The following is a 27,272-nucleotide window of genomic DNA, read 5'->3' on the forward strand; positions in this document are numbered from 1 at the left end:
GTTGTCCGTGATTACATGGATATATCTGGGCAGCCTCATCCCACCCAGTAGCCCTTAAGTCTGACCCTTGACCTGCAGCTAGTTCAGACCCACCAGGAATGATTCAAAAAGGGGGCACACAGAAGGCTTCGGAGGACCAGGGACCTTTATAGTGGTGGAACACTGAAGTCCTTTAGTGACACGAGAGACAAACTAAAAAGAAACTACATTTCAGATTGGATGTGCTCACTTTGTATCCAAGTGCATCGTGGACAGTTCAACAAAGATCTGTACAAAGAAGCTAAATTAGTTACGATTCAGAAGTCGGGAGAAGATCAATCCCGAATCTCAAAAGGTACCAAATGTCCGTATGGACACTGAAGAGGACAAAAACCACGACTGATACGTGACAAAGGCTGATTTACTGGTCACATCACGCTGATCAGTGAATCCTGAGGTGCATCTGAAGCAACACCAGGTGTGTATTTAGGCAGCAAAAGTGCCCCCCCCCCCACACATGACTGGTTTTATTAGGAAACCTGCTCCCACAGAGATACAAAGAAGAGAGCACCATGAGTCAAAGAGGCTTCTGATCCAACAGGAAGGATGGGTGATGGTTCCTCGGGGCTCCACAGTTCTCCTGCGACCCTCCGCAGGTCTGAAGCGATAGAAACAGGAAGCAGCTCGTGTCCATCACAGCTCCTGTTTGCGGGGAGCAGCGCGCTTCTGTGGCTCCGCCTGGCTCTTCTTTTTAGCGTCGTCCTTCTGAGCAGCCTTCCCCGGGAACACTTGGCCCTCCACCGTCACATCCACGCAGCGCTCCTGGGACACCAGGAAGTCCTTGACCTCCCAGGCCACGCTGCCGTCGCGCAGCATGAAAATGACCCTGTTGGAACCCACCACGAACCTCCAGAGGGGGAAGAGAAAGACAGAGAAGGTCACTTCCTGGACCACACCCGTCTGCTTGGAATGGTTGCTAACAGATTAGCTTCATACCTCTGGATGTCAAAATTGGCGTTGAAGAGGCTGCCCTGCCACAGGCCGGTGATCTCCTCCGTTTCCTTCTCGGTGGGCTCGCCCGACACCGTGGCGAACACCATCAAGGTCTTGCCCTTCTTGGACAACTTCAGCAGCTCTTCGGGCTTGGAGGGGTCCACTTTGGAGAAGTCGATGGGAGGAGGAGCCCTCTTGTGCTCAGGGAGGTCCCCCTCCTCGATGTCGTCGTCCTCCTGCGGCACAGAAGCACATCGGTCGTCACTATTGAGGATGCAGCCAGCTCGGACCCTTGCCCTGGAGGACCGGCCCCACGTGAAGGCCACAAACCTGAACACTCGGCCCCACGTGAAGGCCACAAACCTGAACACTCGGCCCCACGTGAAGGCCACAAACCCGAACACTCGGCCCCACGTGAAGGCCACTAACCTGAACACTCGGCCCCACGTGAAGGCCACTAACCTGAACACTCGGCCCACCTTCAAGCTCGTAGCTGAGTTTATATTAACGACTTGGACTCACTTCATGTTGGATGTTGGAGGGACGCCCATTCAGAAAAGGGGGGAAAACAGTTTTGCTGCCAAGTGGAGTTAAAAAAGAAGTGGGTTTTTTATTGGAAATAAACTGAACGTGGAGCTCTTGAAAAGTTTGCATCGAGGAACAAAGTCAGGACAATGGAGAGGCTGTATAACTTTAACGAGCCTTGTGTGCACCTGGTCCCCGGTAATCAGTAACCAACAGTGATCCAACACCTCCACCAGGGGCTCCTTTACCAAAGAACATCACTGAGAGGGACATGAAGCTGCGGCTGGAGACGTTCTGGGTGGAGATAATGGTGTAAAAGAGCTGTAGGTTAGCGGAGGAGCAGCAAGCGACCCACCTCCCACTGCTCCAGCAGCCGCGCCATGTCCGCGTCATTGTAGTCTCGGATGTCCTTCTTCTTCCGGGGCTTCTCTTTGCTGTCTGCGGCTGAATTTGTGAGGAAAAGGGCGCAAAGAAGCAGCAGCAGCAGCAGCAGCAGCGGCGGCCGCAGCGACCGTCCGAGCACAGGCGACATCTTCACACGCGCTCCTCGCTCATTGGCGAGGACCACTTCCTGTCACGAGACACCGGGGGGCGTGGCCAGGCCGCACACCGGAAACAGACCCCCGGTGACGGTTTTCAAAATCAAGCTCGCTCATGAGTTCCCACCGGATTTTAGAGTTATTTGAATTATGACATCATGTTGGGCGAATTCAAAACCGTTTAAGGAACCATAAACGTGCGTCTTTCAGACACATTATTTGCTATTATTGTACTATTTATTTTAGAGAATATATTATAGGTATTCCACTTAAGCAAGACGCTGACCATGTAGGACCCAACATTTAGGCAGGACCACACAGGGTGGAGGTACTGTGCTGTCCAGCAGCATGGCTGTAGCCCCTGGAACCCTCCCCACGGAGAAACACAGGCTACAAAAATAACCAGTTACCTTCAGGAGGTCAACAAGCTGAATTCAAGAAAGATTGATTAATAAATAACTTGAATGACTTTTTTCTGGTCACAGCTTCCTTTATAACCAATTAAAATGTAACCTGTAGTGCGCTCGCGAATAGTACTGGATTTAAGTATCACAACAGCGAAGCAACATAAAACCTGACGCCTTTTGTTTCCATTGAAGTGGTCTGAAGTGTTTTAGGGGATTCACACACAAGAGGAATTGCTGCTGTGCTGAATACAAGCAGGAAAAATAGTCGTAAATCAGTAACTAAACCACAAATCTTAGTGGTGTTGTAGTGTGCATGCTTATAGCAACAAATAGCTAAAATGTGGCTGACAGGTAAACTAGGTGTCATTTAAATCCAAACCTGCGATGCTGCTGATATGATACTATCCGTGATAAAGCAATCACCCCCCAATTCCGAAACGTGTGTAACAACGCGGTGCTTTTGTTTTGAAGCACTTCCGGGCGCCGTCTCGCTAGCGCTAGCTTGACCAACGTGGCCCCTCTGCTCGGGGGCTTCAGGGTGACAGCGCTCGGCCAAAGTCTCTCCGGCTCCCGGAGTCCTCGATCGGCCCGGAGCTTCCGCTCGGGTAGAGTCCGGATCTGCGTTGAAGGACGCGACGGAGCGTCAATTTCCAGCAATGAGCCGCCCGAGTCCCTCCAGCAGCCGTTCCACCGCGACCACACCCTCCCCGCTTCCTCATAGTCCCGCAGCGGGAGCGCGCAGCCCCGCGTTCAATCTGCGGGAATAACGGCCGCTTTTCCTGCGACGTTCACGGATCCCGGCCGGGAACTTTTCCACAGGGGTCGTGTCGAGTTCCGCACATCGGGTCTGGGGTTGATATGAGCAGCGGAGCTACCCGGGGCCACACGGACTTTGCTCCCGAGTTAGGTCGCGGAGGAGTCGGCTACACGTCCGATGGGAGCCGTCGTGGTGGATCCCGCCGTGGCCCGCGTGGAGGTGGCCTAAAGGACGGCTCGGTGGACTTTAACCAGGGGGACTAATGAAACCATGGTGCCGGAGCGACCCACCAGGCTGTATGCGATCCAGAAGAGCCGCTCGGGCGGCGCCGCATTCGTCAGCAGCTTGAGGCGGACAGGCCGGGCACACGTTTCGGGAACTATTCGGACAACATGTCGGTGCTACTTCGGGCCACTGGACACCAAATGATGAATTCTAAAAGACAGATAAGACTCCAACCGGGCATGTTGTTTGAAGACACGGATATTTAACTTTATTTGAGTGGTTTTCAGGATGCACTTTGCCTGCTAGGAGGCTGATGATTTCGATATGAACCTGTGAATTCTGAACCAGTATGGACCAGTATGGTGACGAGACTGACTGCTGGATGATGTGTTCAGGGCATTTACATTAACCGAGTCGGAACCGGGATCTGATTACACTGAGTGTTAACAAGCTGTGGGGTTTATCGACTGTTGAAATACTAATATTTGAGCTTTTTTTTTTTATGGCGGGTTAGTTTGTTCCAGCAGAAGTGACAGCAGCAATCAGGGTTTCCTCCTCCTACATGTTTACATTGAGAGCAGGAGTGGTGCGTGTTGCTGTAGGATGTATAGCTTTATACTCTGAAGGACCCTACAGCAGCCCGGGGGGCCAGCTCCAACGCTGGCATGTTGGGAAAGTGTTGAGAAGCAACATGCAGCGTGCTCCACTGGTCAACTAACTAGCTGAACCCTTTAGGAAGAACAATCAGACCCCCCCAGCCCACCCCCACCCACTACTATGGCCACTGGTGGTTCTGGTAAATCGTCCAGCGAGGGATCCGGGAACGCGGCGAGCTGTGGGCTACAGCACAGGAAGCGCCTGTCGTCCATCTGCGACACGTGCAAAGGGAAGATGCAGCTGGTGGCCGACCTGCTGCTGCTGTCCAGCGAGACCCGGCCCGTGATGACCTCGGAGGGGGCCGCCGTGGCCGACACCTTCGAGCAGTGTCGCGACACGGTCATCGCCAGGACCAAGGAGCTGTCCATCCTCACGCACGACATCCAGAGCCAGCTCAACATGGGCCGCTTCACCGAGGTGGGAGACCGTCTTCTGGAAATGACTGACTTGGTGGTGTCCCTGACCGAGTGCTCGGCCCACGCCGCCTACCTGGCGGCCGTGGAGACCCCCGGCTCCCAGCCCTGCCTGCCCGGCCTGGTGGACCGCTACAAAGTGACCCGGTGTCGGCATGAAGTGGAGCAAAGCTGCAGCCTCCTGCGGGTCACCGGCCTGCAGGACCTGACCCCGCAGCTCCTACTGGAACTTTCCCAAAACATCTCCACCAACCTCAAGACTCTGACGGACATCTCATCGCTGGCGAGCGACCGGTCCAGGGACCGCTTCGCCAAGGACCAATTCAAGTTGAGCGTGAAGAGTATGAGCACCAGTGGCACGGCCTTTCTGGCCTGTGTCAAAGAGGTGAAAACCCAGCCCAGCGAGCTGACCAGGAACCGCTGCGTCCTGTTCAGCGCTCCTCTGGTCCAGGCCGTCAACGCCCTGGTGGGCTTCGCTACCGAGCCTCACTTCCTGGGCAGGGCCGCTAGCATCTGCGTGGAAGGCAAGGGTGTCCAGACGGCGGTGTTGGGCGGGGCCATGAGCGTGGTCTCGGCGTGCGTCCTCCTCACTCAGGGCCTGAGGGACGTGGCCCAGCATCCCGACAGCAGCTCCAGGATGGCCGACTACCGCGAACGCCTTCGCAACTCGGCGTGCGCCGTGTCCGACGGCTGCACGCTGCTCTCACAGGCCCTCCGGGAACGCTCATCTCCACGGACCCTCCCGCCGGTCAACTCGCATTCTGTGAATTAAGTCTGGAACACGACGTCCTGCTCTCTGTCCAGAACCCACGTAACCAAAGAGACTCACTGGGAGCCCTCCTGTTCTTCAGGGTGTCAGGAGGAGTATCACAAGGCCGATGGGGGAACACCTACTACCACTGCAGGGGCCTGCGTCTAGAACCTAAACACCGTGCTAGGGTTGTGATCAAACACCACTGTGAGGTTCTGTGCACGGCACAGGTGCACGGCACAGGTGCACGGCACAGGTGCACGGCACAGGTGCACGGCTCCGCCTCGAGGAGAAGAAGAACGCAGGATTCTGACTCCAGAACCAAAGCGCCAGCTCCAGGGTACCGGGTCACGCTGGATGTGACCGCCTGGGCCCGACAGCTGCGTGATCCACACCCTTCACACCTGAACCTTTTACCTCAGTTTTAAGTCAAAGCAGCAGCCGGGATCCTGATGATGAAGATGAGGATGAAGATGATGAGGAGGATGATGGTGATTGGCCAACCACATGCTGTATGAGAAAGGGATTTTTGCATTGTTGGGGTAAAGCTGCTGTGCGTTTGTGTCTCATATACTGTATATTTACAGACTTCATAGTATTTGAAAGTGTTTTGCATGTAAGGAGTATTTATTTCAACTATTAAAACATTTCTGCTACTTCCTTGTCGGACCCGACTGCTCTGTTCCGCCTGTTCCGTCCACTTTCAGCTCTGAGTGATTTACCCACAGAGATGATAGACGTAGTTTTGTGGTAGTTTACTTTAAGTTGCAGCAGATTTTCAGGCTTTTTCACAGCGACGCTCCGAGTTACTGCTGCCGTGAAGAGGCGGACCCCCGCGATAGAACCCACCCGGAGCTCCGCTTCGCCTCTCTTCACAATCACCGTCAGGTTCTCCCAGCTGAAGATACGGGTGGCCGGTCCCAACGAGGAGGCCTCGTCCTCCCCCAGCTGTCTGGCCCACAACAGGAAACCTACAGCTGGACTATCAGGAGTGGCTTCCTCCTCCTCCTCCTCCTCCTCCTCCTCAGGATGGCGTGCTGCTCATAACCTCAGGCGAGGTTTCGCCCATTTCCTGCTGCAGGAGGGAACCTTTGCTGTCGTCCCCCCAGAGAGCTTCATCACTGCTGGAGCGGCAGCAAATCCAGCCAATCAGCTGAGAGTTCCTCACTAACTGTACCTGCGCTCCTTTAAACTGCGAGGGTGGGGGGGGGGGCTTCCTGTCGGCCTGGCAGGGTTGTCATAGTAGCTAAAGAAAAGTGATCCTGGATATTGAATTTTTCAGGAGTTGGGTGGATTAAATGACCTCGTGGTGGGGTCGTACACGCCAGTCCTGTAGAATTCATCTGAGCTCATTTAAGACAGAACTCCTCTTCTTTGGGTCAGTGGTGTAGTTGCTCGAGGTCCGGTTGGTGATTCCCCTAAAGGCCCGGTAGAGCAGGCCCTGGGGGGCCACCCCTCTGGGGGGAGAGCATTGGGGAGCCCTGGAGCACAATCACCTGACTGGAGCCTGGAACAGGTGGACAGTGAGGAGGACATGGGATATGTCCTGGCTGCTTCGTTTCAGGTGTCCTCACAGAGACGTCTGCACCTGCATCTACGTCTGCCGGGACGAGTGAGGCGACCTTTGACCTGTAGGTCGGCGTCTCTATCCGCTCTCCTGGAGGGGCGAATGTTTCAGAGCCACCATGGGGACAGATTCTAGACTCATTGGACAATGTCCTCCTTGTAACGAGCCTGTTACCAGGAACCCCCCTAGGTCCCTACTTCCTCTCCAGACCCGCCCATGCTGCCTATTGTCCTCCAACAATCACCAGTATTCAGCGTCTCTACTCTGCCAGTTCAGGAGCACAGCAGCAACGGTCAGACGGTCCTCAGGAGACCCCCCCTCCATGAGGGGGACCTTCTCAGCGCCGCTGTTGACGCAGCAATGACCACATCAGGTTACGGCCACACAGTGGTCTAAACAGGGAACTGGTTCACACCCAGTTTGGGCTGGAACGCACATGAAACAAAGAAAATGAGTGTTCATTAAAGGAGTTATTATCAATAAAAAGCTGGGGGATTAAGGAGCTGTTTCACATTACTGAAACTGAAACTGAAACTGATGTTTGTGGCTGTGAGCCTGGAGGGGGGGCAGTAATAACAATGTAATAATGTAGTAATGCAGCTGAGTTACAAGACAAAGAAGAAGAACATTATTATTATTATTATTATTATTATTATTATTATTTAAAGCACCTGAAATCAAGCCTGGTGCACAGAAAGTAAAACACGCTCTGATCTCAACGACAGGGGGCGCTAAAGGAAAAGACTTGTTGACAGACAGATGGTAACACCGTTTATCCCACTACTACTACTACTAGTGCTGTTACTAATACTATTACTAATACTGCTGCAACTAATACTACGACTACTACTAATACTACTGCTCCTGCTGCTACTACTAATACTACTACTGCTACTACTAATAATAATACTACTGCTTCTACCACTACTGCTGCTACTACAATACTACAACAATACTACTGCTACTACTGATACTCATACTATTGCTACTATTATTGCTGCTACTAATACTACTGCTGCTACTACTGCTGCTGCTAATACTGCTACTACTACAATACTACTGCTACTACTGATACTAATACTATTGCTACTATTACTGCTGCTACTACTGCTGCTGCTAATACTGCTACTACTACAATACTACTGCTACTACTGATACTAATACTATTGCTACTACTACTGCTGCTGCTAATACTGCTACTACTACAATACTACTGCTACTACTGATACTAATACTATTGCTACTATTACTGCTGCTACTACTGCTACTACTACTGCTGCTACTACCACTACTACTGATACTAATACTACTACTACAATACTACTACTACTACTGACAGTACTACTGGAGCTAATGCACAACTGCCTGGAGGTTTTATTATGGGATGGCTGTGGCTGGAAACAACAATCCAACCTTGTGTACAAGAATCTAAACTCGGTCCACCCCAACAGCGAAGGAGCAGCTTGGACCCAACTGGAGTTCTGGATCCTCCCCAGCAACGTCCCCATCAGGACCGCGAACACAGCGGAGAACAAAAATATCCAACATGTCTGAACTGACACCAGGAACCAAAGCCTGTCGAGGCCCACGGATCCATGTGAACCGGTTCAGGATGAGGACCAGCGCAGATGATCACTGATCCACCTTGGTCCTCCTGACCAGGACCAGGACCAGGACCACAGAGACGCTTTTCATGCTCTAAAACACACAGAGGCTGGACCGTCATAGCTGTGGGCACACGGACACACAGGGAACCTTGTAAAGTTCCAAAGTAGGTGTGAGGTCAGGCCCAGTTAAGAGAGCTGCATTTTCCTCTGTGGAGCAGGGGGAGGGTCAGAGGCTGCTGCCTCCTCCAAGCAGAGAGGGGAGGAAAAGAGGGAGGAGAAGGAAGAGGAGGAGAGGTAGGGACACGCTCGGCAACCGGAGTGAGGGAGCCAGGCTCTGAGCAGCACATCGCTTTCACCTTCATCTTCCTGTTGGACTCAAGCCATCATCTGGATCCACGCTGGAGGACAGCACCAGTCTCTACGGTGAGCATCTTCTGTAGAAATATGAGGTGTAAGAGCTTAAAATTAGCCTTTCAGTTCGCACATGTGGCGCCCAGAAGCTCTAGGGTGTGTTTTCACTTCTACACGTGGGTCCTTCATGATGGTGAAGCTCCCACAGCACAGGCTTCCTCTCAGGGTCACTCCTGACTCCCACAGCAGAAGACAAATCCTGCTCCAGAGGAGGAACCCGACCCGTGGAACAGTGTGAAGGGGTGAGTTCGGACCGGCTGGAGCTGCTTCGTCCACCCCCAGTGGGACCCCAACAACGCTGAGGTTGTTCAGCCTCCCTCCCTCCTGTTCTCTCTGACCCTCCTGAAGCACCAGGACCTGGTTGAGGACACACCTCCAGCACGGCTCCGGGCCTCAACAAGCCTCTTCTGTGCCATTACATCAGCCGGGTCGGAGGAAAGTTGGGCTGTTTGGACAGACAGGACGTCTTTGTGAAGCCGGCTCAGTATCGCCATAACAACCAGCAGCTGCAGCGTTCATGGACCTTCGTCACCTTTCAGCTGCAACCTGGAGTCAAACAGGAAGTTCTGTTTGTTCACGCCGCCGGGCCGAGTCACCAAGACGACAGTGTTTGCTTCACTGATGATCAATTATTTTTTTAGATTCTATCACAAAATGACACAAATTAATCAGCTGATCAGTCAAAACAATGTGGTGAACAATGTGGCAGATCAACCTCCATCAGACCCAATGTTTCCTGTCTGCCTGCCTGCCTGTCTCTCTGCCTGCCTGTCTCTCTGCCTGCCTGCCTGTCTCTCTGCCTGCCTATCTGCCTGCCTGTCTCCCTGCCTGCCTGTCTCCCAGCCTGCCTGTCTCCCTGCCTGCCTGTCTCCCTGCCTGTCTCCCTGCCTGCCTGCCTGCCTGTCTCCCTGCCTGCCTGTCTCCCTGCCTGCCTGTCTCCCAGCCTGCCTTTTGTGGTAAGTGTTGGGGTTTAAGGCAAATGTCCATCTATATGAGGACATATTGCATTAGAGATGCATCCTATAGTGTCTCCCTCCCCTGGGGGGGGCAGACCATCATTCTCTCTGCTCCATTAGAGACTCCAGCTAACAGCATCGCCTTGCGTGTCGGCTATCATATGTTTCAGCCTCTGTCGGCGCTTAAATCATGAGGACAGAGGAAACACTCAGAGACACAAAAGGACTCTTGTCCGCCTCCTTTGAAGCAGCAGATTCTGCAAATAGTTTGGAAAACAGCAAAACTGCTCTAACTGAATCCTCTAATTGCTTCCAAGAGCGTCCCCCTGCATCAGGCTGTGGAGCAGCTGGGAGGAGTTCTGTGCTGGCTGGGATGACGGCCCTGCCTCAGAGATACTCCCCCCAGAGGAGGAGGACCAGCCCAGCAGCTGCTCGGAGGATGGAGAGAAGACGCCGGGAACAGGGCAGGAACAACGACCCAACCAGCGACCACAACTACCGCTCCAGGAAGCTGGCCATGCTCTCCAGGTACGAGTAGGCTAAGGGCTGAGAGGCCAGCTCTGCAGGAGGCTGCAGCAGCTTAATGTGGCTGGAAGAGCAGCTAAACTCCTGAACTCCTCAAGCAGCTTTGGCTTGGCTTCAGGTTGAGGGGCTCTTTACTGCAGCTGACATGAAAGATCCTGCTATGATTACAGCTTTATTCTGTCTGGAACCATCTAGAATAAGATTATACTGGTAGTGGTTAGACTGGTTAATGCACTAAATATGAGGGATGATGGATGGGTAGATGATAGATGGATGGATGGGTAGATGGATGGATGGATGGATGGATTGGTAGATGATAGATGGATGGATGGGTAGATGGATGGATGGATGGATGGATGGATGGATGGATGGATGGATGGGTGGATGGATGGATGGGTAGATGATAGATGGATGGATGGGTAGATGGATGGATGGATGGATGGGTGGATGGATGGATGGATGGATGGATGGATGGATGGATGGATGGATGGATGGATGAGTGGATGGATGATGGATGGATAGTTTAATGGATGGATGGGTGGATGATGGATGGATGAATGGATGGATGGTTGGTTGGCTGACGGTTGGTTGGATCATGTTGGATCATGTTTGGTTGGATGATGTTGGATGGATGAATGGGTGGATGATGGATGGATGGATGAATGGATAGATGGGTGGATGAATAGATGGATGGATGGATGGATTAATGTATGGATGTTGGTTGGCTGACGGTTGGTTGGATCACGTTTGGTTGGATGATGTTGGATGGATGGATGGGTGGATGAATAGATGGATGGATGGATGGATGGATGGATGGATGGATGGATGGATGGATGAAAGGATGGATGGGTGGATGGATGGGTGGATGGATGGTAGATGGATGGATGGATGGATGGATGGATGGGTGGATGAGTGGATGGATGGATGGATGATGGATGGATAGTTTAATGGATGGATGGGTGGATGATGGATGGATGAATGGATGGATGGTTGGTTGGCTGACGGTTGGTTGGATCATGTTGGATCATGTTTGGTTGGATGATGTTGGATGGATGAATGGGTGGATGATGGATGGATGGATGAATGGATAGATGGGTGGATGAATAGATGGATGGATGGATGGATTAATGTATGGATGTTGGTTGGCTGACGGTTGGTTGGATCACGTTTGGTTGGATGATGTTGGATGGATGGATGGGTGGATGAATAGATGGATGGATGGAAGGATGGATGGATGGGTAGATGGATGGATGGGTAGATGATGGATGGATGGATGGATGGATGGATGGATGGGTAGATGATAGATGGATTGGTGGATGGATGGATGAGTGGATGGGTGGATGGATGGATGGATGGATGGATGGATGGGTAGATGATAGATGGATTGGTGGATGGATGGATGGGTGGAGGATGGATGGGTGGTTTAATGGATGGATGGATGGATGGATGATGGTTGGATGGATGATGTTGGATGATGGTTGGATGGATGTTGGTTGGATGATGTTGGATGGATGGATGGATGGATGGATGGGTAGATGGATGGATGGATGGATGGATGGATGGATGGATGGGTAGATGGATGGATGGATGGATGGTTTAATGTATGGATGTTGGTTGGCTGACGGTTGGTTGGATGATGTTTGGTTGGATGATGTTGGATGATGGTTGGATGGAGCCCTTGTTTTGTGCTGTGATGACATCACGGGGCAGCTCTTCATCACATGATCTACACTGGAGCCTTTGGTGACCAGGGTTCTTCTATGATGTTGATAAATTACTAAATGTCCTTTTACGGCATTAACCATGGACCAAGGTCAAAGGTCAGTTCTGTGCCGTGCTGGTCACCAGTTGTGTCCGTATGAGATGATCCAGCCCAGAAACTGACGTTGTGACACAAACCCGTCCAGGTCTCTGATCTTCTGCCGCTCAACAACCAATGAGGAGTGTTCGGAGGAGGGTCCTGCTGGCTCCGTGTCACATGACTTCAGGACCTGGATTCCAGGTTGGAAGACAGACGTGACGTCAGGAAGAGGAGCATGTGTGGGAGAAGCTGAGAGCAGCTCCTGGAGGAGAAGACAACCATCTCCAGCTGACAACGCGTCCAGCCTGGTGCACCGGACAACCTGTGAGAGGGAGAAAAGGAGCTTCAGGAGGTCCTTCAGCATCAAGGTGGGACAGCAGCATGATGTTTGTTGTTGTTGTTTACCCAGAGCAGAACCAGGTGGACTAACGTGTCAACCTACTCAGCCTCCTCCGGCTGTGATGCCGACGCCGTCGTCCCTCAGAACTCCGAGCTGGAACCAGATCCCAGTCACGAGTGGAAAACCTCCCTTTTAGTCACTTGATTAACTCGATGTCTTGGAGGCAACGTGACCATGAAATAACCTATTTATAGTAACAATAACTGTCACATGTGCCGCCTGTAGAGGAATGTTGGCGGACCGGACAGTCTGGGGCTTTGTTGGGAGTTGTTGTTGTTGTTCCTCTCTGGTTCCACGTCCTCTGCAACTGGATTCACACGTTGGTTCAGGACATTAGTCACTAAATTCATGTTTGTGGACAGTGGAGATGCAACCTCACCCAGAGCTTCAGGGAACCCAGGGCAACCGTCAATAACAACAACTGAACAAACAAGAACAACAAGAGTGACGAGTGCTGCTGGGGAGCAGCGATCCATCACCTGCCAACAGATCTGGTGATGACTCCGGATCAACTCAGTTGTCTCCACCCGTCTCTGATTGCAGGACAGTAGCATCTGGAGGATGTGCGTGGCCACCGGACCCAGAGAGGAGGGGGGTGCCCCTGACGTGGCTGAGCCCAGCCTCCAGCTGGAGGACAGACACCTTAGTGACGAGCAGGAGGGGGCGACAGGGAAACCACAAAGGTAACCAAGCAACGCAACAGCTCACGCTGCTTCCAGTGTCTTCCATTGTGGAAGCACCCAAACATTAGCGTTAGCCGTCCAGTCATCCAGCCCCTCTGGACACGAGAGGACATCAGAGGAGTTTCTAACAGCACATGTTTCTTATCCTCGTGTTGTCCGAAGTTCCCTTGTTAGTTAGCTAATTTACTTAGTCTAGCTAGCTAAGTAAAGTGTTACTAATAATAAAATGAATGTGCTTTGGTTTTCAGAGGCTCCAGCTTCCTGAGTGCAGAGCAGCAAGGGCCCTTCGATGGGCACTTATTAAACGGCGGCACCAGTTTGGCACCTGGCGGTATGAGGAGCACCCACGCGAGAGCCCACAGTGAGGTAACAGCCGCAGCAAACCGTCATCAGAACCTTCATCAGAACCGTCATCAGAACCGTCATCAGAACCGTAGATGCTGTCAAATGTAACAACGAGCGTCTGGCTGCAATGGCCACGTTTCAGTCCTGAACATCCGAATGAAGACGCCCACTGAAGTTCAGTAGATGCCTCCTTGTTTAGAAGGACGGCCCTCCTGAGTGGCCTCAGTTAACTTTTACTCCCTTTCATGTCTTGATTTGTTTTTGCGAGTTAAGAGGTTTAAATTCAATCAACCTCCTTAAGAAAAAGGAACATAATCCAGGTCAGTTGGGAGGGTCCGGACCACTTCTGGACCTCAGCACAGTAATGTTCTGTCGGCATGATTCTCGTGCTGCGGTCACGTTGCCAGTCCTCCCCCGCCGGCACCAGACACAAGGCTCTTTGGAATTCCTTCAGAAATGCTAACACACGTCACAGAATTGAGTCAACAAATACCAGATCTGAAGGAAAGTTCAGTCACGTGCACGGTCAGCTGCACTGAGCTTTGGTGTTGAGAAAGGTTCATTTCAGACCTTCTGAAATCACTTTCATCAGACGAGTAGATGGAGTAAAGCAGCAGATGGTCTAATGGAGTGAAAAAGTGAAGAAGGCTGAACTGGTGACATCTGGGCTGAGCTAATTCACTTCTCCCCTCTAGCTCTTAGATGCTCTTTCCCTTGGTCTCAGAGTCTAACATTGATCTGCTCGAATGGGAAATGGACGCCCTCCGTATCGCTTTTATCTACAGCCACGCGCGTTGTTTCAGGTCTGCATCCACCCGCTGACATCAGGCTGCTCATAAATAACCAATCACGTACGTTCATGCAGCAGGACGGGCTTCAGGAGGTTCAGACAGCCAGACCTGACGGCCACCACAGGTTACCGAGGGAGGCTGGGTACCTCCCTGGGATCGGTTCAAGGCCTCCCTAGGAGGCCAGGGCTGGACCAACGTGGCTCTGCTGGACCGCTTCTTCTCAGCAGATAAAACATTGTCATTGACAGGTTCAGAATCTCAACGTCTCTACTGTGCTCCACCAGGTGTGAATTGATGATTTTAGCCCACAGAAAGGAAACGGTGATGTAACCAGGCAAATCAGGTCAAGCACAAGGTCACCTGGACTAAACACACGGACCCCAGCCTCCCTTTTTCCACCTTTCCCTGTGGAACCTCCAGCTCTTGCTGGGCTACTTTTCCTGCCCTGAACTCATTGACATAATCCATCAGGTTTTGGTGGCTCCTCAGGCAAACATCCATCCCACAAACCAACCAACCACCCATCAGATCATTCTGGGTGATACCAGTGGAATCCTGTTGATTTCTCATGTTTGCTATGCAGCTGTTTATGAATGTGAGCCAACAGATGGGAGGTGAAATGAGGTCCTCCATCAGAAGTGTTGTCATGAGTTCATCTGTGAGGGCTCACATCATGGCCTGGGTGGACCTACTGCAACCAACTGAACCATAAGATAAGGGGGACTATTTCAAAGCTCAGCTGTGTCATGGTTTTTGTCTGCTCTCGCGACATTAGGACCATTCCCCTTCCGAGGAGGGGGTCCATTCTCATCTCCTGACCACACACGAGCATCCACCATCTCTCATTTCTCCACGGGAGCCTTCAATAACGCCGGATCATTCAGAGGTCACAGACAACAACAACCACCTGAAGGTGAACCCATCTCAGCACATGTTCGGGACATTTCTGATGATGTTGTTGCTTCTAATTGCCTGATTTTCTGAGTAGTTTGCAATACCAGAGGTGAATGAGGAGACGTGTTGGGACACCAAAAACACGGAGCAGACATCATCGGGTCAGACAGCTGGAAACAGGAACCACTCCAGTTCAACCAGTACGTATCTTAGGACCAACACACTTCAGAGGGTCACCGTGGGTGTTATGGGAGGGTTCTGGGGACTGTCGCTTCTCTTCATGTAAAGGCAAATGTGTCCGTCAGCAAGCGGCTCACGTCAGCTTTAGTGTGGAACAATAGTCATGTTAATCTGTTCCATTATCACCTCACAGGTGTTCATCCATACTGGGTTGGAGATTTGGACAGTATCATCTTGAGGAATCCAGATTTGTATGAGAACAATGGTTTTTATGGAAACAAGAAGTCTCTGTCCCAGCAGCTGGTAATTTAGTAAATTCTCTATGTGTGGCCATTAATTAACACAGGTCAAAGGTGTCAGGTGACCGTCAACACAGGTAAGAGACAAAAGTTGTTTTTAACTCTTTGTGTTGTGTCTCCCCAGCCCGTCCAACGCTCCCTAAGCTCCGCCCACCTTGTGAACTCCTGCAGCAACGTCCAAGCCTTCATCATCGGCACAGTGGTGCTGATGAAAGGCCACGGAAAGGTAGGATTACCTGTATCCTACAATAATAGCCCCCCCCCCCCCCATGCTTTAAAGCTTTAAGTTTATGAGACAAAACAGTGAAACAGGAACTTCTTGATAACGTTCCCTCCATCAGCTCAGTTCTGCAGAAGTGGATCAGAGAGAGTGTTCTTGAGAGTGTTCTGGAGACTGTCTCCTTGACTTCTCTCAAGCATTTAGTCAACATTTGTGATGACATTGCTGTCTAATCAGTGCTGATGCCATGTTGCCAGGGTCTGGGCTTCAGCATAGTTGGAGGAAGGGACAGTATGTATGGCCCAATGGGAATCTATGTCAAGACCATATTTCCTGGTGGGGCAGCAGCTGCTGATGGAAGGCTGCAACATGGTAGACTCTCTCCCACTTCACAGCCTAGCAAACACGGCTAACTGATGACAGCGTTTGGTGTGGCTGCCCGAGGAATTAATGCTGTCGGATCTTCTGTAGGTGACGAGATCTTGGAAGTCAACGGGGAATCGCTGCACGGGCTGACTCACGATGAGGCCCTGCACAAGTTTAAAGTAAGACAACGTCTTTGCGCTAGCAGCAATAATCGCACCCTTCACCGTTCCACACGAGTCTAACTCAAAATGAAAGAGCAATAACAGGCATGTTTAAAAAATGTACAATGTTTACCCATAAATAAGTTCCTTCCTGGCGTTGGTGTATCACTAATGGAACCTTTGAATGTTTCTGTGTTCTAATGTTCAGCAAGTGAGGAAGGGTCTCCTGACCCTGGTGGTGAGGACAAGTCTTCGTTTTGGGACTCTTTGTGGTCCTACTCAGCTGTGCAGGTCCCGCTCTCTTAGCTCTACCACTGACATGGCCAGAGACAACACCGACCTGGGACACTACAACTACCTGAACAACAACCCCTCCGGTCCCCCTACCAACAGAGACCGCATCATCATGGAGATGATTCTTCAGAAAGGTCAGCCCAGAGGTGTCATTATTAACAAGCTAACGGTAACGCTAGAAAATCCTTGAGAGATTTAAAAAAAGTAGAATTTCATATTTACCGTTTAATTTTCTGCGGAATTCCCGAGGACTTTAAAGAGAATTTTGTCCTAGTGAGACAAATTAGGAGTTAGATGTCATCTGTGGTGGTTAATCATCACTCAAAATGAGTCTGCTGTTAAAGAACAGTTTGTTCCGCATGGTGGAGCAACGCTGAGGTGCCGTTGGGCAAGGCACTGAACCCCGCAGGCTCAGACCGCCTGTCCAGAGAGGTGTCTCCAGGGAGAGTCAGCTGTTACTCAGCAGCTTACTCCGTAAACAGTCCCATCACTGGGATAGATGATGATGATGATGATGATGATGACGATGATGATGACGATGATGATGACGATGATGATGACGATGATGATGACATATTGTTGTAAACTCTTACATATGTAATTCCACAGAGGCCGGTGTTGGTCTGGGTATTGGACTATGCTGTGTTCCATCTGGTGAAGGATGTCCCAGGATCTACATCCATACCTTTTCTCCTGGATCTGTGGCCCACATGGACGGTCGACTCCGGTGAGGTTACAGCGAGAACATGTCTGATAATCTTTGTCTGATAATGATAATGTTTGTCTGCCCTGTGTTTCTTGAACTTTCTCTTCATACCTTCAGCTACGGGGACGAGATCATGGAGATCAACGACACCGTGGTTTACAACATGGCTCTTAATGACGTCTACTCCGTCCTGAGTCAGTGCACGCCAGGCCCGGTTCACGTCATCATCAGTCGGCACCCCAATCCCAAAGTATGTAACAACTTTACTCAGATGTTTATGTTCTTTCAGACTGGAGATCAACCAGAAGACCTGGAACTCTAACTCACACATTCTGCACCAAAACAACACAGCCAGCTTCATGCAGAACATTGACATCAACACAAGGAATGTGGAAGAGAGTTTAAAAGCTTTAAAAGCTTCTTGTGGCAGTCACAAGGTGAACAACCATGACCTCTTGTGGCTACCCGTGCTTTCAGGCTATGGCCAGAATTCCTCCATCATTCCTGCTTCACTGTGAAGTCCATCACAGAGTAAACTTACTGGGCAGTCCTTTCAGGAAATGGGTCACATGGAATCCATTGGATTTTATACTCTCGATTAACTGATTAAGCATTAATGAGGAATAAAGAGAAATCTATGAATAGACTGTGGCAGGAAAAAGAACGACCCAGGGTTTAAGGTGGGATTCTGATCTCTATTCTTCAAACAGCAAACAGGAAGCTCGTGAACAGGCGCACCCAGAAAAAAACACGTCCCCATAAATGTCCTGGATGTGAGACATACCCCCGAGTGTCACCCCCAGGCTCCGGTAACGGCTGTCCCATCCCTCATCCACAACCCTAGGCAGGCAACAGTCGGGAGAAACACAGTCCACAGGAGCCGCCAAATCAGGAAGACCAACTGGGGAAAACACATCAGCCATCTTAGAGGGTGGACGGCCCCAACGGGGGCCCTGGGCCAGTTACACAACCGGTAACTTGGCTTATACCTATCCAATGGGACACACCCCCTTTGTCCGCCCATTTCCAACACAACACTCTTAGAGCCCACCTCTAGAGCCCTAAATGGGCCGTTGTACAGGGAGTGAAGGGGGTGACCGGTGAGCATCATGCTGCACAGAAACACAATGAGCCACTGCTAGCTGTGCAGGCACAAATGACTGGGAACAATGGTTCATGGGGGCAAGAGTGGGCCGGGATGAAAGGGTGCTCCCAACAGGAACAGACAGAGGGGCAGGACTCCTGGGACACAGAGCGGTTGCCTGAGGACCACCTCAGCTGATGAAGCATCCAGATGCTTGTTGAATGCAGTCAAGCCAAACAAACCAATCAACTTAGGACCAATCAATTTTACCGGGATGCCTGTGTGAGAGGTACCAAACCAAGTTGCACATGCCAGGCAACCAGCACAAGCTGCTCGACTACTGCCCTCATGGCGACAGCTGATGCGTCAGGTGTCAGAGCAATGGGTGCCTGGGGTGCGTCAAAAGCACTTTACTGGAAGTACTTTAGATATCACGAAACAAAGACACCAACCTGGTCCAGAGGGTCATTTGCCCTGGGGTGACAAGTCTGAGTCAGCAGGATAGAGGGGGCTCTTCTGAGTTCCCACCGTCTCCCAGACAGGAAGTAACGAACAGCAGCTCCTCGTGTTCCCTAGCAGTCATAGCTGCTACTCAGCCCTGGATTTGGCATTTCCCCACGTGGAGGGAGGCAGTGCCGACACCTGTGTCCAACCCACCGGTGGAAAAAGCACAGGTTGCCCCTGCAGTCTCTGGATGGAAACCCCGGCGTCCGTTGCTGAAGTGGCTGTCGGCTGTAGACTGTACGGGGAACCGATGTCTCGCTCTGCACGGCGAAATGTCTGGAAGTCAGCAGGACCTGATCCACTGATCCGCTTCTATATGGGGAGTTTGCATCCTGGAGGCAGAAGGTGGTGCAGGAAAATATTGGGGTAAAGGAAACACCTACAAGGCCAGCAATGGCAGCATGCTGTCCATAAGGTCCACCGCTGAACCATCATGCGAACCGGGCCCAGAAAGACATAGCTGTCTTCTAGTACAGGGCTGTACCTCCAGAGCAAAAGCTGCTTGGCACATGGATTGCTGGTCTGGAGCCGCAACCAGCATCAAATATCTGGAGTCATCTGCAGTGGTTCCTTTCAGCTGGAGGACGCTTTGATGAACTCGGGTACGGCTGAAGTGGAGCCAGCCTGCTGCTGAAGCAGAGGCCACCTGGCTGAAGAGGGAACGCCGTCTTCTCGGACATGTTCAAATCAGGGTCACCATTGTTAGCAGGATGAAGAATGACTCTGGAGAGGAAGGTGGGTCCTTCCTCTCCAAACATCACCTAACAATGCACATGAAGTGCACCTGGAAACCCCCAAACCACACCCCTAGCCACGCCCTCCCGGGGGTCGGATGGTGTCCCAGGTGTCCCAGGTGTCCGCCACAGCACAGAAAGCAGGGAACATCTGATTTCTGACCAAAACCAAAAAAGAAATGAAGTGACATTTGTGTTTTCCTGTTTACATCAAATATTATTTTAAGCCACTAATGACTGATTTTCGCATCTTTTCGCAGGTTTCTGAGGAGCAGCTGAATGACGCCATCGCTCAAGCCGTGGAAAACAGCAAACTGAAGAAGGACAAGAGCCAGTGGGGCGCTAATGGTGAAGCATTTGTTACTTCAGTTCCACGTTTCATTTTGATATTCCTCATGTTTTCCCTTTAATAGCAGGTGCATCATCTCCCATCTTCTGGTACAGACTGACACTTTTATTTAAAACCAAATTTATCTTTGGTTCCTCTGAGGAAAGAAAGGTTCTAGCATTAGCTCTTGGGAAACAGAGATTCCCCAGAAGGGAGTCTGAGAGATGTCCAATAATCGTGACTTAACTTTGTGATCATCCAGTCGGGACTTTTGCTGTTTTCTGCTTCAGGACTGCACAAGTTTTATCCTCACAGCCGCCACAGATGTGAGACTTGTGTGGATCGGAGCTTCAGCCAGCTGACGAACCACCGTGTGCAGAAAGCCATGAGGAGATCCTGCAGCGAAGGCACCAACAGCCACCATCATCACAACCGCTGCATCACGACGCACAACCTCCAGCACTACAGCCACACCCCCTCAGCCCGTGTCCACAGTCTGGACGTAGCCAAGGTCAGGCTCAGGCCAGTGCTAAAGGTGCGCCCCCATGTGGACGCATCCAGCATGTGACTGTGTTCCTGTATCTCCTGGTGATGTTTGCAGTCAGAGACGTGGCCTGATAACAGACTCTCCGCTCCTGTCTACCCTGCTGAAGAGTACAACATCCCATACACCTGTTCATCTCTCACTGCAGCCTGTCGGCAGAAGGTGGAGATTACCTTCAGAAACAGCACGGTACCATTCATTCATTCATTCATTCATTCATTCATTCATTCATTGGGTGACCTCAGTTTTAGATTCTAATGCTATTTGACACGACCAAGGCCATCCCATAAGATTGTTTTTGACTGTTAGCAACCTTCTTGTTTAGTCAGTGTAACATCTAACACAGTTGAATGAGATTAGGAAAAGCTAGAAAACCCTTTTATTCTCATCTCACCAACGGACCACTGTGAGGCTATACTGGTTTCCAGTCCTCCACCACTAAGTGGTTACAGTGTTGATGCCTCACGATGGTGCCATCTGAACTGTATCTTCTAGTTCACCTGTAATGGCAGATCTGAGCCACACCAGACCAGCAGGACCGACGTGGACATGGACATAGAGGATGGCTACAACGGGGACTCCAGTGGCTCCAGCAGAGAATCTCCTGTCAGACACGGGCCACTGGAAGAGGCGTCTCGGGGAGGTTGCCAGGTACGGCTACGCTGAGCATGAACCTGGTCTCACGTCTCTTTAGTAGTGGCTCCTCAACTGGAGTAAAAACTGTGGCGCCGCCCTGATAGACCAGCAGATGAGATGACTTCATCTCCTCGGTCTACCTCGGTGTCTACCTCAGCCATGACTCCATCACACTTTACTCCACCATCTAGAGCTCCTCAACACTTTATACGATGCGCTGATGGAACGAGTCTTAATAAATGCTTAAACATCAAGGTCATTTCAATGGCCCAGAGGTCGCGTGCAGAACATATGACACAAGGGTAAATTCCTTTTTCTATTTTTACATTCCAAACACTCCCAACTCATTATTTGTTCTTCTCAGGTCCACTTCAGCTCCTGTAGGTTAGCATCATGTTCAGCTCTGCTGGAATGTGTGGCTGCACGCTTCTGACTCAATAAGGCATCCGAGACTTGGTGTAAGGAGGAAGTTGTGTGACACGCTGTTCTGTGACACAACACTTCCTGTTTGTGTTGCAGCGAGCGGAACGATTAAAGGAAGATTCATCAGAAAACAACGCTTCAGCTCATCCAGATTCTGCGTGCGTCGACCTGCTAAAAGGTAAGAAAACTCCTGGCGAACTTTGAAAATGAGCCATGAAATGAGCTGGAAATCGAGTGAGTTGGAGCCCAGGTTGCATTTCCTGTTTTCTGTGTGTGGAGAACATGTTCAGACCTGCTTCATGGACATCACCACCGACAGACACTTCACCAGAAACACAACATTGTGCTCACGCACAATGAGTCAACTCGTTCAGAGCAAAAACCCGTTGCAAGCGTTCCAAGGCCGGTTCATTAATATCCAGGCTAATCACAACTGTTATAATCAGAACTCTTTGTCCAGGCAGCAGCTCCACAAGATGGAACGTTGACAGCAAATCTTAAAAGTTCCATCATTTTAAAATTAGCAATAGTTACGTGTCTGTCGCAGCAATGCAACTCTCTCTCTCAGTCTCTCAGTCTCTCACTCTCTCTCTCTCTCTCTCTCTTTCTCTCCCCCCCCCCCCCATTGGTTGCATTTCCTGTTAAATTCATTTTTTCTTGCCACAGTCAGATGAATGTGAAATAACTTCTCATCTGATCTAATCAATGTCACGCTAATGTACCTAAATGCTCATGGAACTAAGCGCCATCTCATCAGAATGTTCTCTGAAGTAGGTCTTGGTCTAGATTCAGACTGCAGCTCAACATAGCAACGTCACGTTAGCATTTACATACTTTTCTGCTATAAATGACAAGTTCTACTGACAAACACATTTGGAACAAATCTAGTTCCATATGGTTGCTTTGCAGCTACCGTTCCAGGCATCAATATTCTTTTCTCGCCACCACAATAATCAAAAACCTCATTTTCTTCTTGTGAATGCTGTTTGAACAGGGGGTTCTCCGAGTGTGGTCTGCTCCCAGCCGAAGAGAGGCGCCCTGAGAAGACAGGCTTGTTTTGACCAACATCAAGATCCCTGGGTTCGTCATTCAGACACTTCCCCCGAGGAGCCGCCCAAGGTCCAGCCCTGTCTACCTGAGAACATCTGCAGGAACCCTGCCACCATGACCGAGAGAGCAACCCTCCCCTCACTCAATGCCACTGTGGAAACACCTGAGCCTGACGTTCCTCCGGGAGAGAAGAAGGGACCCCCTGTAGCACCAAAGCCTCCATGGTTTCGTCAAAGTCTAAGAAAGATTCTAGATGAACGAGACCAGAGGAAGTCCATTAAACCAGCTGAGCAGAGACCACACATGGGCTTCAACAGAAGCTTTGGTGGCAGGTCTTCCTCATCTGCAGCCAACCTGTCCATCAAACAAAAGATCTATTCCTTTGAGACGTTCTCATCTCCAGCTGGGACAGAGAAGGTGGACAACAGAAAGCCCCTGTCGCTGTCCAGCCCCTGTCCTCCAGTTGAGACACAGACCACAAGTCACTCTGGAAGTGTTGAAAATGGAAAAGATGAAGGTCCTGAAGACATTCAGGCAGATCCATCTCCAACTGTTTCTGCTACTGACCCCTCCAGCTCTGAAGAGCAGCCTCAACAAGAGCAGCCTGTGTCCAACCAGGAGCCGAGGGATCGTGAAATAGCGGATTTGGTTTCAGGATCAAACGATCCTCTGTCTGCTCGGGATCAAGATGACAGGAACCCTTCACCTGTCGAAGGGCGGACCGCCTCGCCTCCTCCAACCAGCCTGAGAGTGAGTGAAGCTAAAGCAACGATTCCACAGGTGGACGTGGACATGGACGAGGAGCTGACTGTGACCCGGCCACAGAAAGACCTGGACGGAGAGAATTTAGAGAAAATCCTCACCTTCAGCATCCAGGTAACCTAACGCCAACAGAGCGGCTTGCTTGGGGAACCCAGGCTGCTCCCTGTAGCCCATCAGAAAACCACCGCTAACATCTGAAAAATGGATATTGCTCTTTTAGACAGAATAAGAGAGATTGGTGCTACACTTTATCAGTTCTCTTCACCTCTTTCTGATCCTCTGAGGTTTCTCTGGGGACCTTCTCCTTGGTGACTGACAGCACCGGTGGTTTACTGTAGACAGACTGTTACAACAGTCACATTGTGGCTCCATCAGTCCCTTTATTTGGGTTTTTCCCGCCAGGTTTCACAGGCATTGATGCATTCTCTGGCCACGGAGCCCCACCTCGGCAGCCTCCCGACCCCACAGGACCCCTGTGTGGACCTTAGCCCTGATTCTGTACCGGCCTCCTTCTCTGTAAGGTGAGACCAGAAAAGAGGCTTGTCACAGGAAGTGGCTTTTCTGCACAGAAACACATCACTTCCTGTTCCACTGTGGGTTTTTCTCTGCCATGCGACGTTTTGTACCTCAGCCTCGCTGTCCTGAGGGAGCGCACCATCACCCGAGGGGAACTGGAATGTGAGGACACGTCAGGCCTGACGTCTGCATCTATCCAGGCGGCCCTCTCAGCCATCCCCTCACAGACCAGACAGATGATGATCCAGGAAGTGCAGACATTAGACGATGACGCTCTGAAGGTACCAATAATCCATATCTACGTTATTGGTTACAGAATATCAATGATCCATCAGATGAATAGAACCGAATGTATGAATGTGCCCCTACCACAGCAGCTGGAGGACATCCATGTTGTGGTCCTTCATAAAGATGAGGGAACTGGACTTGGCTTCAGCATCGCTGGAGGGTCAGATCTGGAGAACAAGGCTCCCACCGTGAGTAAAAGCTGCAAATGTTCATGTATTGTTGAATCTATAGCAAAGATAAATGATAGCAAACGTTAAAAATTAAAGGATTCCTGCATATCCCTGTATAATTTAGAAACGTGATGGTTCCATCCAGATGGTGGCGGTAGCCTGACTTCCTATGGAGACATGCTGCCACCCCCCCAACCTTGACAGCCATATTGCTAACCCTCTCAAATGGCTAATGAACACGAGACAAGAGCTAACGTGTACGTTCGGTTGCTTCTGGGCTTTGCTCTTGATCATAAAGATCAGATAGTTGAATAATTAATTGCGTCCAGCTACATGGAGCTAAATGGAGCTAAATCCTTGAATGAGGCAGCAGTAGGAGAAGTCAACAGAGCCTCTGTCACGGCCAAGGCCACATCAGGGGGATCCCAGGGATTCCTCCATCTCTACATCCCATCATCTCCAGCCTCTAGGGAAGCCTACACACCGGCATTCCTATGATACAATAGGCTAAAGGAGCAGGTTTCTACAGGACGTTGTTTGATTTTGCCGGCATCACGATTCAGTAGTGAGTCCTGCTGTCTCCTAGCAACAGATATAACAACACAGAAGGCCTCTATTGCATTAGAACCTTTTTGTGGGCGTGGCCAGCAGGTGGGGGTGCTAGGTTAGCCTGTTCTGTCCGATGGTGTTGGCAGCTTGTGTTTGCAGGCAGATTCATGGGTCTCACCTGAAGGTTGTTTAGCTGATGGCTGTAGCGGAGTCTTTCCATGGAGTGTGATCTTCATTTAACTGTCTCACCGAAGCCACTTTCCTCCCTCAATTCAGGTCCACAAAGTGTTCTCCAGCGGACTAGCAGCCCAGGAGGGAACCATCCAAAAAGGGGACGAGGTGCTGTCGTTAAATGGACAAAGACTGCGTGGTCTCACCCACGCTGAAGCCACGGCTGCTCTGCGCCAGAGCCGCAATCTGACGCCGGCTGTGGTTGTGGTGGGCAAGAAAGCAGAGCCAGAAGGAGCCAGAGAGGGGGGCAGGATGGAGGAGTCTGGTTCTGCAGGTAAACCACAGTCCTTCCTAAGGAAAAGGAGAGTTTTCCCGGATGGAGATGATTGGAGATGATGATTGAGATGTAGTCCTGCGACAGGAGAGACCTTCTCTCACAGAGACCAGAGGTTTAGTCAGAAGACCTGGAATCAATAAAACATGTAGATGATTAAATAGAGCTGTTGCACGTCCTACATGAGCTGGAGGGAGTAAAACCCACGAGAGGGAACAGTACAAACAGGTGACCAGCGATAACCTTCCAACACCCTCCTTCTGACTCAGCTGGAACGGAGGACCTGGATAATGTAGCAGGCAGAGAGCCAGGCAGCAAGTGTCCCACATTAGTCAGGAAGCTCCTTTTCAGGCCTTTCAGCTGGTGCCGACTGTGTTGCAGAGGGGCTGCAGGGAGCCGCCATCACTGTCCAGCTGGATAAAGGTGCCGCAGGAGTTGGCTTCACACTGGAGGGAGGAAGAGGCTCCATCCATGGAGACAGACCCCTAGTCATCAACAGGATCTTCAGAGGTGATGCAGCACAGACCTGAGAAGGTCTGCTTGCTCCTTTCTGTGGATTTAGTCAACATCAGGATGTCCCTGAAAGTATTCTGATCAGCTTTAAACCTGCAGTAGGAACCGAAGGAGGAACTAAATCCTGAGCAGGGGCACTTTGGTGCTGATATCTGAGGAGCTCCATGTGAAGTCCAAGGAATTCATATCTGTGTGTGTGTGTGTGTGTCCAACAGACGATGATGCGCTGCAGCTGGGAGATGTTTTGCTTCAGGTTGAGGACGTCAGGGTTCAGGACATGACCCGCTTTGAGGCCTGGGGCCTGGTCAAGTCCCTGGCTGAAGGACCCTTCACAGTGGTCATCAGGAGGAAGCCTGGTGGGGCTGAATGAGGGGGGGTCAGCAAAGTTTGGGCTCCTGGTTTGTTGACCAAAGTAAAATCCAGATGCAGCTTTTAAACGCCTCTTATGGGAAGCAGTCGCCCAGATGTTTCCTGTAAGTTATTAAAGAAGACAACGTGCAAACAGACTCTACATTTTTAAATCCACACAGGTTAAAGAGCTATGCTGATTTTTAAATTCTTACAAAAGCATTTCAAGTTAAATTAAAGGTGTAAAAGAAAAATAATAGACTGGCCGTCATAGAAAATAACAAGCTTAAACTTGTAAACAGTATTGGAGGAAAAAGCGCTTCACATCTCTAAACAAACGTGATTTATATAAAAGATGATTCAATTATTTGATGTCTAGCTAAACTGGGTTTGGCGTCGCTATAAAGGAGGACGTTCGACACCAAGAGAATAAAGAGTCGGGCAGGAAATTTCACACATCACTTTTATTCTGAGGAAATTACTCTTTTTCCAAATGTTGTTCTGAAAATGTATCACCTGTAATTCTGAGTTTGTTATTTGCATCATGGAAGAATAAAAAAGTGGTAGAAACCACATTGAGAGGTCTCACTCATTACCTGCATGAAGGGGATATTAGACAGTAAATCCACCACTAAATGTGACAAAGAGGGTTTGTTTTAAATGAACAATGAGTGACGGAGGCCACGTTTACATGCTTTACCAACTAGATTATAATAAATACCTTAAAAAGTGAGGAGAAGCATGTAAATAATAAATAAGAGAAGATGAGCTGGTGGTGACAGGTTCTCATGAAAAACAGGAGAAATTGTGAGTGTCCAGGGTTTTAATGTGAATGCTGCCTGGGTGCAGTAGAGGAGGAACCATCG

The 27,272-nt window shown here is 50.5% G+C and overlaps 3 protein-coding genes across 3 annotated transcripts; 2 read left to right on the forward strand and 1 right to left on the reverse strand.

The window, feature by feature from the left end:
- Window positions 1-129: 129 nt before the first annotated feature.
- Window positions 130-2,068, reverse strand: mesd (mesoderm development LRP chaperone). Its single transcript, XM_003976709.3, has 3 exons — window positions 1,853-2,068; window positions 976-1,208; window positions 130-886 (listed from the first exon to the last, which is right to left on the reverse strand). The coding sequence occupies exons 1-3, from the start codon at window positions 2,027-2,029 to the stop codon at window positions 673-675; spliced, it is 624 nt and encodes a 207-aa protein (XP_003976758.2). The 5' UTR covers window positions 2,030-2,068; the 3' UTR covers window positions 130-672.
- An 865-nt stretch (window positions 2,069-2,933) lies between these two features.
- Window positions 2,934-5,902, forward strand: tlnrd1 (talin rod domain containing 1). The gene has a single exon (XM_011617716.2). The coding sequence runs from the start codon at window positions 4,203-4,205 to the stop codon at window positions 5,265-5,267; it is 1,065 nt and encodes a 354-aa protein (XP_011616018.1). The 5' UTR covers window positions 2,934-4,202; the 3' UTR covers window positions 5,268-5,902.
- Window positions 5,903-9,962: 4,060 nt separating this feature from the next.
- LOC503561 (pro-interleukin-16) lies at window positions 9,963-26,981 on the forward strand. The gene is made up of 25 exons (XM_029846258.1): window positions 9,963-10,315; window positions 12,220-12,481; window positions 13,057-13,196; window positions 13,445-13,562; window positions 15,108-15,245; window positions 15,321-15,426; window positions 15,600-15,709; window positions 15,830-15,931; window positions 16,183-16,297; window positions 16,397-16,470; window positions 16,661-16,880; window positions 17,356-17,473; window positions 17,570-17,702; window positions 20,035-20,122; window positions 20,393-20,613; window positions 20,704-20,835; window positions 21,142-21,297; window positions 21,802-21,883; window positions 22,700-23,631; window positions 23,920-24,038; window positions 24,149-24,314; window positions 24,408-24,509; window positions 25,317-25,545; window positions 25,927-26,055; window positions 26,274-26,981. Exons 1-25 carry the CDS (start codon window positions 9,978-9,980, stop codon window positions 26,426-26,428), a joined length of 4,485 nt encoding a protein of 1,494 aa, XP_029702118.1. The 5' UTR covers window positions 9,963-9,977; the 3' UTR covers window positions 26,429-26,981.
- The last annotated feature ends 291 nt before the right edge of the window (window positions 26,982-27,272 follow it).

The sequence above is a fragment of the Takifugu rubripes genome, chromosome 13 (assembly GCF_901000725.2).
Source record: "Takifugu rubripes chromosome 13, fTakRub1.2, whole genome shotgun sequence".
Lineage (NCBI taxonomy): Eukaryota > Metazoa > Chordata > Actinopteri > Tetraodontiformes > Tetraodontidae > Takifugu > Takifugu rubripes.

What these genes read in the sequence shown, in the direction of transcription:
- mesd (XM_003976709.3), bottom strand. Translation starts at nt 2,029, where the DNA reads ATGTCGCCTGTGCTCGGACGGTCGCTGCGGCCGCCGCTGCTGCTGCTG. An exon ending in GGCTGCTGGAGCAGTGGGAG is followed by an intron (nt 1,209 to 1,852) that starts GTGGGTCGCTTG and finishes TCTGTGCCGCAG; the next exon opens with GAGGACGACGACATCGAGGA. An exon ending in GCCAATTTTGACATCCAGAG is followed by an intron (nt 887 to 975) that starts GTATGAAGCTAA and finishes CCCCCTCTGGAG; the next exon opens with GTTCGTGGTGGGTTCCAACA.
- tlnrd1 (XM_011617716.2), top strand. Translation starts at nt 4,203, where the DNA reads ATGGCCACTGGTGGTTCTGGTAAATCGTCCAGCGAGGGATCCGGGAAC.
- LOC503561 (XM_029846258.1), top strand. Translation starts at nt 9,978, where the DNA reads ATGAGGACAGAGGAAACACTCAGAGACACAAAAGGACTCTTGTCCGCC. An exon ending in TGATGGAAGGCTGCAACATG is followed by an intron (nt 16,298 to 16,396) that starts GTAGACTCTCTC and finishes GATCTTCTGTAG; the next exon opens with GTGACGAGATCTTGGAAGTC. An exon ending in TCCTCACCTTCAGCATCCAG is followed by an intron (nt 23,632 to 23,919) that starts GTAACCTAACGC and finishes TTTTCCCGCCAG; the next exon opens with GTTTCACAGGCATTGATGCA.